Source organism: Eucyclogobius newberryi, unplaced genomic scaffold, assembly GCF_026437365.1.
Source record: "Eucyclogobius newberryi isolate DKJ021-1_F unplaced genomic scaffold, fEucNew1.0.hap1 SCAF_4, whole genome shotgun sequence".
NCBI lineage: Eukaryota > Metazoa > Chordata > Actinopteri > Gobiiformes > Gobiidae > Eucyclogobius > Eucyclogobius newberryi.
The window spans coordinates 31,430,760-31,444,988 of NW_027316056.1; the positions used below are offsets into that span (position 1 = coordinate 31,430,760).

General features: G+C 43.2%; 1 protein-coding gene across 6 annotated transcripts in view; it reads right to left on the reverse strand.

The window, feature by feature from the left end:
• The window catches only part of lrba (LPS-responsive vesicle trafficking, beach and anchor containing), a 282,434-nt gene that overhangs the window by 66,865 nt on the left and 201,340 nt on the right, over positions 1-14,229 (reverse strand). For all 6 annotated transcript variants that reach the window (XM_072463061.1, XM_072463065.1, XM_072463066.1 and 3 more), the window contains 2 exons: positions 12,075-12,194; positions 6,979-7,131 (listed from right to left, as the gene is read on the reverse strand). In XM_072463061.1, coding sequence (XP_072319162.1) covers positions 6,979-7,131; positions 12,075-12,194 — 273 coding nt within the window. The remainder of the gene's footprint in view (positions 1-6,978; positions 7,132-12,074; positions 12,195-14,229) is intronic.

Here is a 14,229-nt window from a genome sequence, read left to right on the forward strand (position 1 = left end):
GTTTTTTTCTTCTATATTATGCATTTTTTGGCTGGTGCGACATGGTAATAAAAGGTCAGATAACATCCGGTTGGATGATTCTGAAAAACAATGAAAAACGTTGCAACTTCCTGAAAAAGATCAATACCTCAACTCGTGCAAAACTATTTTCTTTCTCAACTACATGGATAAAATCTGCAAGTATGATCCAAACGACCCGACCCATTTCAAAACATTCAAACATGACTATGGCTCTTTTCCAAACCACATTTTTCCCTCCCCTCCTCTCCCTCGGCGTGTAAAGCAGTGTCCTTAATCCCCCCGCACGCATCAGCAGACTTGTGGTTTAGACTGCTCCGTATCGGGGGGGTTAGCGTAAAAAGCCCCCCCCCGGACCCGTAACGGCGCAGGTAAACGGCGGGCGCGCTCGCTAGCTCACCTGCCATCGCGCTCGCGGCCGTTTGTCGGGGGGAGGCTGACAGTGCACAGAGACATGTAGTTATCTGCCAGAGGAGGGATCAAGTTCTTAACCTCTCCTGCGACCCCGCGGTAAAGACAACAGAAGCCCCCGATCTCCGTGGCACGCCGCCAGGAGAGGACCCCGCCGTCTCCACCGCAGCCTATATTTACGAGCCTTTGAGTATGTCGTAAGGCGCGTCGGCGTGGTAACGATGTGCGCCGCATTGATTCACGTGTGAATTCATGGCCCTGTCGGTTCAAGCATCGAGTTGAAGTATGGCAAAGAGTACACACTTTTACTAACGACACGACAACTTACAAGGGCCACGCCTTGTCACATTGAAGTGGAACAAAGTCAGAGAGATGACAAACATGACACACATGAGTACAGTTTGAGGTTTTACAATAAAAATCATGCAAAGGATCGATAAACAAAGCATGAGTCTGCCAGATCAACGAGAAAGAATTCATGAAACACACTATAAATGAAATGTAATTGGTGACTACACAACATTGTACAAACCGCAAACATTGAGACGTGCAGCGTCAACCGGGGTCAGTATATTGCAGTGGCTCTCAAGCTTGTCACATTAAGTACCGCCGATGATAATATACGGCTTTCGAAGTAGAACCAGATCCAAACCAGAACTAAAACTAGTCTAAATTAGAGATAAACATGATTCAATATGAGACTAAACCGTTGATAAAGTAGTTATCAATAACAATTAAGCCAAAAGAGGACAAAAACATGAACAGATTTGTGTCTTAAAAAATAATACTCAATCTGCTGAGAGTGGTACACACACTGGTAAATATTGTCTTCCAATTTCTAGTCTAACGCCGGGTAACACCTGACACGAGGGGGGTGCGGTTCTGTTACACTGGGAGTCTATTTTTCCTGGACGCCACTTTTCTGGTGATCTGGTAAGTGTTCTCGAGGAAAGCCACGTGAATATGAAGGTCAAATATGCACCGTCGTTTTCGGAATCAAACCCAATACCTGGTCCTAGTATGATAACATGGCTTAAACTCAACCCATTGGACGCGTAACCATTTCCTTTTGTACGCTGCCTCTTGTAAAGAACACGTGGTAAAAGGCATGAAAAGGTGAATGAAGAAAAAACACCTGTTGTATGTGTCACGCGGCGAGATATCGTAACAGAAATACCATGCGCTACCGCGGATTAGCAACGACTACAAGTAAGATGATGGCACCGGCGGCACTAGCAGAACTTCCACAGACGCGCAGCACAATAAACCCGGCTAATGCTTGCCATAATGTTTATACCCGGGTCTATTTTTCATCCCCGACGCCGACACTCACTCACAACAAAAACAAGCGGCCGTTTTGCACAGCAGCGTGATCCTTTACTGTGAGAGCTTTTTAATGGGCTTTCCAGATTGGGCCCTAATTAGCCGTTAATCATGTCGGGCTCATAAGCGCGGAGAGGAGACAGGCTGCCAGAGACAGACAGTTCGCGCGGTGCCCGCTCATGCCGTCTGGGCCCCCGTGCACGGGAGCCATTAGCGGCGCGCGAGCTAAAGCGAGCCAAGCAGCCCATTAGCTCGGAGTCTTCCCCTGGTCCTCGCTAGGCTCCCTCGGCAGACTCGGCCACAGTCGCCAGCTGACGGGGCTAATGCCAGTGATCTGTCACCACCTCAGCGCTGTCCGCCCACACAGCGTTGCGCTACGGCCCGGGCAGAGGCTTTCATCTGTGCACGGGTGACATATCTACACTGGACGAAGGTCAAAGAGAAGAACATGAAAGACTGGTCATGTAAATGTCCTAAATATCCAAGCTTATTCACCAAATGTTTAGTGTAGTGCCCTTCGTATATTTAAGTCAGTTGTTTTGATCTTTTTAAAACAAAGACTCAGTCAAGACGATCATAGTTGGAAATTGCAAAATGCACTTTACAGAAGACTACTCATAATCAAAAATAATGCTGATTTTCATTATTTTAAGCATTCAAAAAAAAATATATATATATATATATATATATGTGTGTGTGGGCCAGGTCCTCTGTCTGTATTTCACCTGTGCAGTGGGCTCAGCTGGATCAACGTCCCAATTAAACCCCAAACCACAGAGTCAAGCTGCTGTGCATATGGCCGGCCCATTAGCTTCTGCAGAGGTGCGCTAGACAAAGGGACGGCTGATCGTACTTTGTGAATTGGTTGAATAAATTCTCCCGAACACTCACTTTCTTCTAATTTTCTAATATCACAATACCAATTGAATCAAGATCGAGTTTGGTTTGAAAATCAGGTTTTCCCAGAATGAAGATGCTGTTCACTGTCAATGAGATTTAAAATGGATGGAATTATTAAGCGCTAAACTTTACACATCACATTATATTATCATATATTATATTACCTAAACAACGTCTGCTTTTTCCTTTTGCCATTTTGATTCCATTCCATAATTTCCACCTTTTTTCATAGATTTGGCCGGGGAGCGACTTATGTGATATTATTATTATTATATCATTTTGTTCTTTATTTTCACACTGGCCATCGCATTTCACATGTTGATTATTTTCACACTGACAACCGCAAGAGGGCGCTCTAAGCGACGCAGAAGAAGAATCTGCACTTCCTCTACCTGCGGAGTTTACGGAATTGTAAAAACGGAAAGTGACACAGAGGAAGAAGAATTCAATGGATTTAGTGCCAAACGCCATGACAAATGACAGGCGAGGTTTGTGGAATGGTAAATGTTTTTCGATGCATCTTTGTGCAAAAAAGCAAGATGATGTTACAATATCATGGAATATTCCAGGCAAGCAATATGTTTACCATGGGGACAAGCAGGAGGCAAAACCCCCACCAGAAAAATGACACAGTGCAGCTTTACTTTTGCGGCATTACTTGTGTCATGTTGTGGTGACTCTCTTCCTCAGCCAATATCTCTCAGTATCTTTGTAAACCAGATGCCACGACAGCGTCCCGTGCCACGGTGTCCAGCCTGTCCCGACTGCCGAGCCAAAAGCAGAACCGTGTGTGATTAATGACGGGGTCCTGGACACATCAGTGCCGCTTAACACGGCCCACCACAGCAGTGAAGCGGTCACGGAGCCCACCCGAAAACATCAGGCCTCATTACGGAGCGGGCACATGAATACAGCGCTCCCGACCGACTTAGAGAACATTTAAAACCTTCTGACAACAAAAGACGTGGAGGAATAGTGATACAATTCAACTTTTATATTGGGTTGTATGTGAGAGTTCAGGGGGAAAAAATGAAAAAAATACTGAGGATGTGGCTTTTTCCATCATCAAAGTTGTCAGCAGAAAAGGATTTAGTCATTTTAATTCACTTTGAATAATAGAATTCTAATGCCATGTTTGGTTGTACAAATGTTTTCTAGACAGTGTTTCATGTAGATTTTTAAAAAGATAAAACACAAAAAACAAACAGAACACCACTAGAGAGCAAATGATAAAATAATACAAATAAACATCAAGTACAAGTAAATTAAAATCCAATTAAAAACAGTCCCATTTGGTAAAATTTGTCTGTTTCCAAATTTAGTTTGAATGTAATTTTTTACCATCTGTCTAGTTTCTGTTGGGGGTTTGTGTCATCATCTCTTAGTGAAAAACACATTTCAGAGGTATCCATTTATTGTGTCCATAACAGGAGTTCTGAGGCCCAAGTACACCGTTCTAAAATTGTGTGGAATGAACAGTCTGCAGCGCATCATTAAATTCAGTTCACTATTATTTGGTATTGTTTTTTAGGATTCCAACATACCATATTTTCCGGAGTATAAGTCGCACCAGCCAAAAATGCATAATAGAGAAGAAAAAAACATATATGAGTCGCATTGGAGTATAAGTAGCATTTTTGGGGGAAATGTATTTGATAAAATCCAAGACCAAGAACAGACATTTAATCTTTAAATGCAGTTTAAAATAATAACAGATGAGAGAACATGGTGAATAGGTGTACGTATGCTAACGCTAACACCTTCAGCTACATGAGGCACAGACAGAACTGTGGTAAGTGTCTGGTATGTTAACGTAACATATTAACAGTTATTCAGATAACTATAGCATAAAGAACATGCAAACAAGTTTACCAAAGCATCAGTTTTACCCCAAATCACTAAATCCATTTAATTCTTCTTCCTCTGTGTCACTTCTAAACAACTCCACAAACACCAGAGGAAGAGGAAGTGCAGATTCTTCTTCTGCGTCGCTTAGAGCCTAGAGAGCCCTCTTGTGTTTGTCATGTGAAATGCGATTGCCAGTGTGAAAATAACGAAATAATTTAACATATAAATCGCTCAGGAGTATAAGTCACACCCCGGCCACACTGTAAAAAAAACGTATAGTCCGGAAAATACGGTAATATTTGTAAACCTCAACAGCCTAGACCTTCAATACAGAATAACTATTTCAATCAAAACAAACACTGAAGCTTAGCTAAATATTACCAGACTTGTATAGAAGACAAATAAGTTCCTATTGCTCTGTGGCCACAAACTTTCCTAATCACGACAAGCTTTTGAATCGTGACCTTTGCGTAACTCAAACCTTTTAAGCAGCTTCTTCGTCTAAGCGAAGATGACAAGTGATTCAGCCCCAACTTATCCAAGACAGTAAATCCATGTGGTGTTTATGACCTTCTGAGAGAGAGAGAGAGGTAATCGGAGCAGAAGACTCGCCTCGTTCCCCCCCAGAAACAAGGCACGGACGGGGGAGGAACGCATCCGCAATCAAAATATGACAGCCCATCTGACACGGACGCAGAGGCGAAGACGAGGAGTCAGAAACTCAGTAATGTCTCATCAGCTCGGCACGCGGCGGGGGAGGAAGGGGGAGGACGGGGAGGGAGCGGGCGGGTCGAGCGGGGTCACGCGGCCGACGCGGCAATCACGGCGAAGAAGGGTCCGGGCTCAGGTAACGGGCTCAGGCTCCGGGCTGAGGTAACGGGCTCAGGTAACGGGCTGAGGTAACGGGCTCAGGTAACGGGCTCAGGTAACGGGCTCAGGTAACGGGCTCAGGTAACGGGCTCAGGTAACGGGCTCAGGTAACAGGCTCAGGTAACAGGCTCAGGTAACAGGCTCAGGTAACAGGCTCAGGCTCCGGGCTCAGGTAACGGGCTCAGGTAACGGGCTGAGGTAACGGGCTCAGGCTCCGGGCTCAGGTAACGGGCTCAGGTAACGGGCTGAGGTAACAGGCTCAGGCTCCGGGCTCAGGTAACGGGCTCAGGTAACGGGCTCAGGTAACGGGCTCAGGTAACAGGCTCAGGTAACGGGCTCAGGTAACGGGCTCAGGTAACGGGCTCAGGGTCCGGGGAGGGCCGCGCGACGGGCAGGAAATAACACTGTCTCTTTGAGTTAACGTTTTCGGATAACGACGGGGAAAGAGAGGGACTGAGCTCCACGGAGATGTTACTGCCGGGAATGTTCTACAGTATGGCATTAAGCTGGGACATCAAGAAAAGATGGCGCACTAGCAAAGTTACATAGTACAGCTTTAAAAAGAGGAATTGGTGCTACAGTCGGACTAAGAAGTTACTAATGAGTTAAGAATCATTGGTGTTTGATAGACTTTATACTAAAATACTATATGAAGCAGATGTATGTGGTTTAATTCAATTTAAGATGATTTAAAGACATTCAATTTCCAATATCCGGAAAATGGATCAACTTAATCTGGAAAAGGAACAATTTGAAAGACTCTGGACTAAAGTACTTGATTTATGAACTTGGTGTGGCGTAATTACATTTTAATTTGGATGTGTATTTGTTTGTTTGTTCATTTATTTATTGTAATGTTATGTTTTTTTATGTGTTCTCGCTAGTCCTTTTTCAATAAGTTGTTTTATTCTTTGTTAAATGTTAAGAAAAAATAAAAATAACAAATAAGTGAATAATTGATAATAAAATAAAAATAAAGTAAATCATTTATAATAAAGAAAATAAAGTAAATAATTTATAATAAAATAATAATTTTGACCTTTTAACGACCAGTGTGAACCGGTCAGTATTAGATCAAACCCCCCGCTGCCTCACGGAAGTCAGAATTTGCTCCAATATGGCGGCCCTCGTGGCGGCCCAAAAACACAATAATTATATGGTGGCCCTCAATACGCTTCAGACACTGGGTTAGGGTTAGGTTTAGGATGAGGTTTAGGAGCGGATTTGGACCCAAGAGAGAAAATTATTGCCTGAGCTGTATCAGCGGGACCGGTCTCAGTCGCCGCCATGTTGGAATTCTGAATGAGGCAGCGGGGTGTGGATCTAGACCTAACCAGTGTGAACCCTGATTGGATGACATAGACGGAACCAACTGTCAAGGACTGGGATGAAATAACAATAGACAATTATTTAAAAAAAACAACCTTTGCAGTTCATTTGAAAAGGACATCATTACTAGTCAGTGGTGTCAGTGGGACAGATCCGCCGAGCAATACACACCAGACTTTATCTACACTTTTCCACTTTTTATAGAAACATGTAAATGACTAAACTGAAGGACAACGACAAAACAAAACAGCAGAAACAGAGGAATCAGCGCCGTCTTACCAAGCGGTTGATGCGGACAAACTCCTCCGGCGTTTTGGCCCAGAGCGGCAGCTCCACGTCCGAGACCACCGCCCCGTCCTCCATCACTCCCAGGTTGTAGCTGTTTGCGTTGACAAACATCTCTGGGAGGTAGAAGAACTCTGGAATCAGCTCCTGGAGGGACATGAGAACATTTATGACACTGCCGTTACATTCAGTGACAGGTCTGGTGAGGAGTTGAAAAGTACTGCTAGAGTTCTCATAAATGACATGGGTGGGTTTGTCCGCACTGTAAAACATTGTACAGTGCGTTTCTCGACTCGTACGTTGTTTAGATTTCGCAGTCACATAAAAAGCCTCAGATTTACTTTATCTCTTTTCCTTAACACAACAGAGAAAAAAACACTCAGACGCATTTAAGGAGATTTTATTAAGTGACTGAAACTGCACTCACTGAACACACTCAAAAGATTTAAAGGAACACACTTCCTTTTGGAAGTTTAACACAATCTCACTGATGCGCATTGTCACCTAAATCCAATTGTGCACAACATTTTCTTAGCTTTATTTTACCAGCCAGGACATTAGAAAGGAATCTGATTTTAATCTTAGAAGAACTACCGTATTTTCCGGACTACAAGTCCTGTTTTTGGCCAGGGAGCAATTTATACTCCAGAGCGACTTATATGTGACATTATCAACGCATTATTATATGATTTGTTATTTTCACACGGACAACCGCATTTCACATGTTGATTATTTTGAGGAAGAAGAATTCAATGGATTTAGTGATTTGGTGTAATACTGATGCTTTGGTAATCTTGTTCTTTATGCTATAGTTATCTGAATAACTTAATATGTTAGGTTAACATATCAGACATATGTTCTGTAATCTGTTATTATTTTAAATCACATTTCAAAATTAAATGTCTGTTCTTGGTCATGGAATTTATCAAATAAATTTCCCCCAAAAATGCAACTTATATATGCTTTTTTCTTCGCTACTATGCATATTTTGGCTGATGCGACTTATAATCCGGAACATACATATATCAGTCTTTAACAACTACATTTTGAGGGAGGATGCGTAATTATCAGCTCGTTTTACATACAGCTAATGTAAGACGAGTCAAACGTTGAATTATTGTAGCCAATGTCAGTGGGATTCTGAAGCACACAAACGCCAATATCACATGACCCTCCATCTGTCAGGCAAAACGTATCGACTTGCATCCCGTTTTAAGATACATTTTCTCACACTCGACAGCCCTCAATGCTTCAAAAAACCTAATAAACGTGTCGACAAACGCGCACTTCCTTTCTGATCAGATTAGCCCGGCGACGCGTCAGCTCTCGGCACTGGAGTGAAAACCTCTAATCAAACGAGCAAGCAAACACGCAGGTTTAAAACAACAGGCCACTTCCTCACTTCTGACATGCGCTCACTCCACAAGGTCTGACCCGAGCCTGGAGGTCAAACCCTTAACCCAGACTCGGGGGGCCCCTCCACTGCCGCCTGCTGCTGTAAAACTGCACACGCCACACTGCAAAAACATTCACTCTCTCGATTTGAGCTGGTTTTGACTCGTTTATGTCCATTTACTTTGTTTGACCTGTTTCGCGGTAACGGAAAAATGACCACAAAATGACAGGTCTATTGAATATGATTGAATTTAGTTGCAATTTCCTTAATCCACTTTCAGATTAGATTTTTTATCTATTGATCTGATGTATTTGTGACATGTTTCAATTTAGTAAAAAATCTGAAGTTCAAAACTATGCAAATCTGTTTTAACTAATGTTGTAGCTGTTCATTTTGCAGTGCACACACCAGCAGACCTCCAGGGGCCCGGCTCTCCTATGCTCCATTATGTGCAGTGGCCCCTGAGCTGGGCCCCGGTCAGAGGCCAGGCCCCTCTGATCCACAATCCTGTACTGTCATGGGTCAGTGCAAGGCTCTGGCCCCCGGGCGAATCTGGGCTCCTCTGCTCCACTTCCACTGCTGCGGCTCAGGTCCTGCCCTCGGACGCCTCGCTAATGCCACCTCTGCCCTCCAGGCTACGGGTCAAACCTGTCATTTCAGCCCGTTTTCATTATTTACAAAACTAACACATTTGTTCTTACTGCACAGCCAAGAGCCTTTTTCACTGTCACATTTCAGTAGTGGAAAGTAACACATTAAAAGTACATTGTTGGTCTAAAAACAATGCACAAGTGTATTTTTGGGTCCATACTTTGACTTCTAGTTTGTGCTAGTTTGTGTATGTATAAGCGTTTATCTGCACTTTGGGGTTGTCAAAATAATTAAAAATCAGATACTAATCAATACTAAAGCTATTATCAAAACTAGATACTCATTTGAACAAAGTATCAATCACATTAAAATGACAAAATGTGACTTTTCCTGAAACAGACAGCTTCATCTGAACTAGCATAAGAATAAATGGAAACATAAAGGAAGAATTATGATTTAGTTTGGACAAAAAAAGAGTAGTTTGTTATAATTGTGGCACCTACACTGCCGCATAGTCCACTTGATTTGGTTTGTAGTCAAATTAACTGTACTTTGACTTGTCGTGTCGTTATCGCCGTGACAACAGAGAGAAGTTATAGATCCACAGTTCAAGGGGAACAGGCCAAGCAGTAAAAACCTAGCAAAAAATAATTGTTTGCATTCTGGCTACACCGCTACACTAACACTCTTGCTGCTCCGCTCCTCCCCTCCCCTCTGACGCCTCCGGGCTGAGGTCATAGGTCAGGGGATTGGGAACCGGGGGTCACACTAGCGTCACCCGGGCTAGCGACGCTCTGAATCTGGGCGTCGTAGCCCATTATCACCCGGTCCTTTGGCCGTGGCCTGTGAAAACACAGAGGCTTTCTGCCCTCTGGCCGAGAAAATGGAGCTCTATCAATGGCTCTGGCGCTAACGCTAAATAGAACACTTGGCATGCTAAATTGATACATCTAACCCCCTAATTCCTCCTTTGCCTCGCCGTTGAATGCGTGCCTCCGAGCGCACGAAGTCGAGGCACCCTCATTCAAACATATGCGCGGGCCGAGGCCGAGCTTGGCGGGGAGTGATGCGGTCCAGATTTGCTCTTTTGTTTTGATCTGCGGCTGAGCGCTCGCAGCCAGATCCGCCGTGACAGGCCTCGACTCGGCGAACGGACCGGGCTCTCGTCGGACCTTCGCAATCAAGCGACGGGCCAGCTCCGTCGTAACCCGATCCACATGTTTAGCAGTTTGGGTCGTCGGCGTGCGTGTGTGTGCGGGCGGAGGGGGGGGAAGACTGGGCAGGTAGTGCGCAATCAAGCGTCAAAAAGAAAAAGAAGCTAGCAACGCCGCTGTTATCCGCGCAGTGACCCGCTACGAGCAGCAGAGGCCCGGCGCGGAATGTTTCAAGCGTACTCGTAAATGTTTTAAAGGAGTTGTTAAAAAGTAGCGCTGGGGGTTCTCGCGGGTCCTCGGTGCGTAAGGATGACCTGTGCAGTTTTTGGGGGGCGCCGGCGGGCAACGATTCAAGTCCAGGTTTTGGCGGAATGAGACGGGTTGGAGGGGACGGGGAGGAGGATTAGAGGGGCGCTTTGATCAGACAAGCGAAGGGGGGACAATGATTGGTACTGACTGGACATTACTCTTTTTGAGGCTTTTCTGCTTTTGTCTCAGAAATGCAGAGTGGAGATTTATTCCGCGGCGCTGCCCACGGCCGGATCAGCAACTTCTGAGAGCGACTTCAGGCGGGTCAAGCGCGACGGGAAAGCCGAGAGGCCAAAGCTGTCATTTTATTTCTGCTTTGAGCCAGTCATTTCTTTTGTTTATGCAGAATTTATTAGACGTTTTCTTATTAACCTATATGGAGAAATGGTTGCTATACTTTTATCATCTCGTGTTGTATTATGAGGCTATTATCGAACGTATTAAGTATATAAGTTTACAAACAGGATTCTACATGTAGAAGGGTGAAATGGCAGAGCGGTTTGTACGTGTTCGCAGATAGCGCGCTGATATGGGAAAGAATCGATCTAAAAGTGATGTGTCCATCCCGGAGACACCTGTAATGCTGGAAATGTCAAATAAATATGGGAAAGAGTGTCTGGAATGCTATGTATGTGGTCTGTAATTCATTTGTGATTTTAATGCATTTTTCCTGTTGTGAGGCACTTTGAATTGCCTTGTGTATGACATGTGCTCTATAAATAAACTTGCATTGACTTGCCTTTGTACATAGAGCTGTCATGAATGTTGTTTTGAACATAATGCAACATGTGTTTATTGTGTATAGCTTATAATAGCTGATTACAATGAGAATGTAAGTTCTAATAAGGGTAAACAATAAGATTACTACACTTTTGTGGGTGATCATACAGTCATTTCACATTTAGCTGATACGCAAAAACCTTCAGTAATACGTTTTTTTTTTTACTTTACTTAGCTATTTTTTATATATCTGGTAGCTGTTTTGTGTTCATTGTTCAATGTTCAATGTTTTGTTGTTTGTGTTGCACCAAATCACCAGGACAACTTCCTATGTTTGTGAATTTTGTTCATTGACCAATGGCAATAAACCTTATTCTGAATCTGATTAAATACACATTCTTGCATATTTCTCTTGGTTTGACATCATATCGTTATCGGGAAACTCTCCCAAAATATTGAGAAGTTCATTTTTGTCATTGATAGTGTGTCACAGTGGAGTGTTAACTCTCGTCTTACTTTAAACATTGCATGAGTTGTGTGGTCTCCTGTGTTTTGCTGTTTTTATTGCTTTAATATCTTAGTCCGAATTGCTCAAAGAAAACAATATCAACTTGTTTCAACTTTCTTTTGTCTGTACGTCCTGTCTATACCAGGGGTCACTAATAAACTTTCACCGCGGCCCAGTTTGAGCCGATGTCCGGAACTTCCCTGCGTTTATGCCACTTTTGCCACTTTAAAAGCCGCTCCTCTCCAACACGAGGCGGCTGCACTACTCGTTCTCTGCGAATGAGGGGCTCAGACTGGACTGGAGTCTGCCCGTCAGTGACCCGGGGTATATATACGGTACGTAAAAGATACAGGAGGCCACACAAAACCCGATGAGGACTCAAGTTTTATATGAACAGGCTTGGGTTGTGCACCTTGACATCAGACGTGTCCCTCTGACAGTTCCTCCAGGCCCGGGACACTGAGGAGAAGGTGCGGTCAGCGTGGTCAAACTTCCCCCCTTGGAAGTTCAGGAAGAATGTGGTGAAGGGTTCCTGCCAATGACAAACAAATGCCCGTTTAATGGACTCCAAACACATTGTCAGACCTGAACGAGCCCCTTGAGAAACGCTCCTGAGCTACTCTTTCAAAGCAAAATTTAACAAGCGAGCCACTGGGTCCAACCCACTGACGCAACTGATGCATTTCTAATCACGTATAATCTTGTTAAGGCGGATCAATAGCCGAGTTCCAGGCCAAACGGTTCCCAAGTGACAGTGGGCCGTCTACACAGCAAACACTGTAAATGGCTAATTAAGTCGACACTAACAAATGACCTAATTTTCTAAACTACACAAAAAACATTCTAGAGTGTAAAGATAAAACATAAACATAAAACATAAAGTGTAATGTAATGTGTCCATACAATAAGCATGTCAAATTAGTTGACAATTAATCCAAGACAATGGGGTATTTACATTGGTATTTGTTTTATTATTTTCATTTAATTATTTTAATCATTTTATTGTATTTTGTTGTCTTATACTTTATTTTATTATTATTATGTATTTATTTATTTATTTAATGGATTTTATTTTATTTTTATTTATTGTATTTATTCTTATTTATTGTATTTATTGTATTTATTTATCCTTTTAATCCGTTTTAAAATGATTTTTTATTTAGACCAGATGCTGAAAACTCATTGAACAGATGTGTCGAGTTTATAACATTTTCTTAATTAGAAAAAATGATTTAAAAATACTTGTAAAAAAAATGCTATAAATCCCACAATGCAAAAAATTACCCTAAAACCACCAAGACACTTAGAGCTAACTCACTTTGCACCAGTAACTGACAAAACTGTCCATGAGATCATCACCAGTCTGAGTTCATCTACATGCTGCCTTGATGTGTTACCCACCAAATTTCTAAAGTCTGTGCTGAACAGTTTGTTAGCACCATTCACTCACATAGTTAACATGTCGCTTCAATCTGGAACATTCCCAATGTCTTTGAAAACTGCGGTCATAAAGCCTCTCCTAAAGAAGAGCAGTCTTGATGCCGCAGTACTGAGTCATTACCGGCCCATCTCTAATCTACCATTTTGGGGCAAAGTCCTTGAAAAGGTTGTTTACCAACAGCTCACAGATTTCCTCTTAATAAACAACTCATTTGATGTTTTTCAGTCAGGTTTTAGACCTCATCACAGCACTGAGACTGCTCTTGTCAAGGTGACAAATGACATCCGCCTGAACACTGACACGGGCAAAGCCTCAGTCTTAATTCTGTTAGATCTGAGTGCTGCTTTTGACACTGTCGATCATGGGATCCTCTAACAGAGACTAGAGGACTGGGTGGGCATCACTGGCACTGCCCTAAACTGGTTAAGGTCCTATCTGGAAGACAGGAAGTACTTTGTTGAAATTGGTAGCTGTGTCTCAGACCACATGACCCTGACCTGTGGAGTGCCCCAAGGGTCAGTCCTGGGTCCCCTTCTGTTCAACCTCTACATGCTGCCGTTGGGTCAGTTGATACGCAGTGAAAATGTGTCCTATCACAATTATGCAGACGACACTCAGATCTATGTTTCACTATCGGCAGGTGACTATGGACCAGTAGATTCACTGTCACTGCATCCAACAGATCAGTGTGTGGATGCAAAACAACTTTCTCCAGCTGAACTCAGACAAGACTGAAATAATCGTTTTTGGCCCACAGAAACAAAGAGAAAGTGTTAGCGGTCACCTCCAGAGTCTCGCTCTAAAACCTACAAACCAAATTAGAAATCTGGGGGTAATAATGGACTCAGACTTGAACTTTAATAGCCACGTCAAATCAATAACATCAGCAGCTTTTTACCATCTAAAAAACATTGCCAAAATCAAAAATATAGTGTCAAAACCAGATTTAGAGAGACTTATCCACGCGTTTGTCTCCAGTAGATTAGACTACTGTAACGGCCTGCTCACTGGTCTCTCCAAACGAGTTGTAAAACAGCTGCAGTACATCCAGAACGCTGCTGCTCGGGTCCTGACCAGAACCAGGAAGTATGATCACATTAGTCCTGTTCTCAGGTCTCTGCACTCG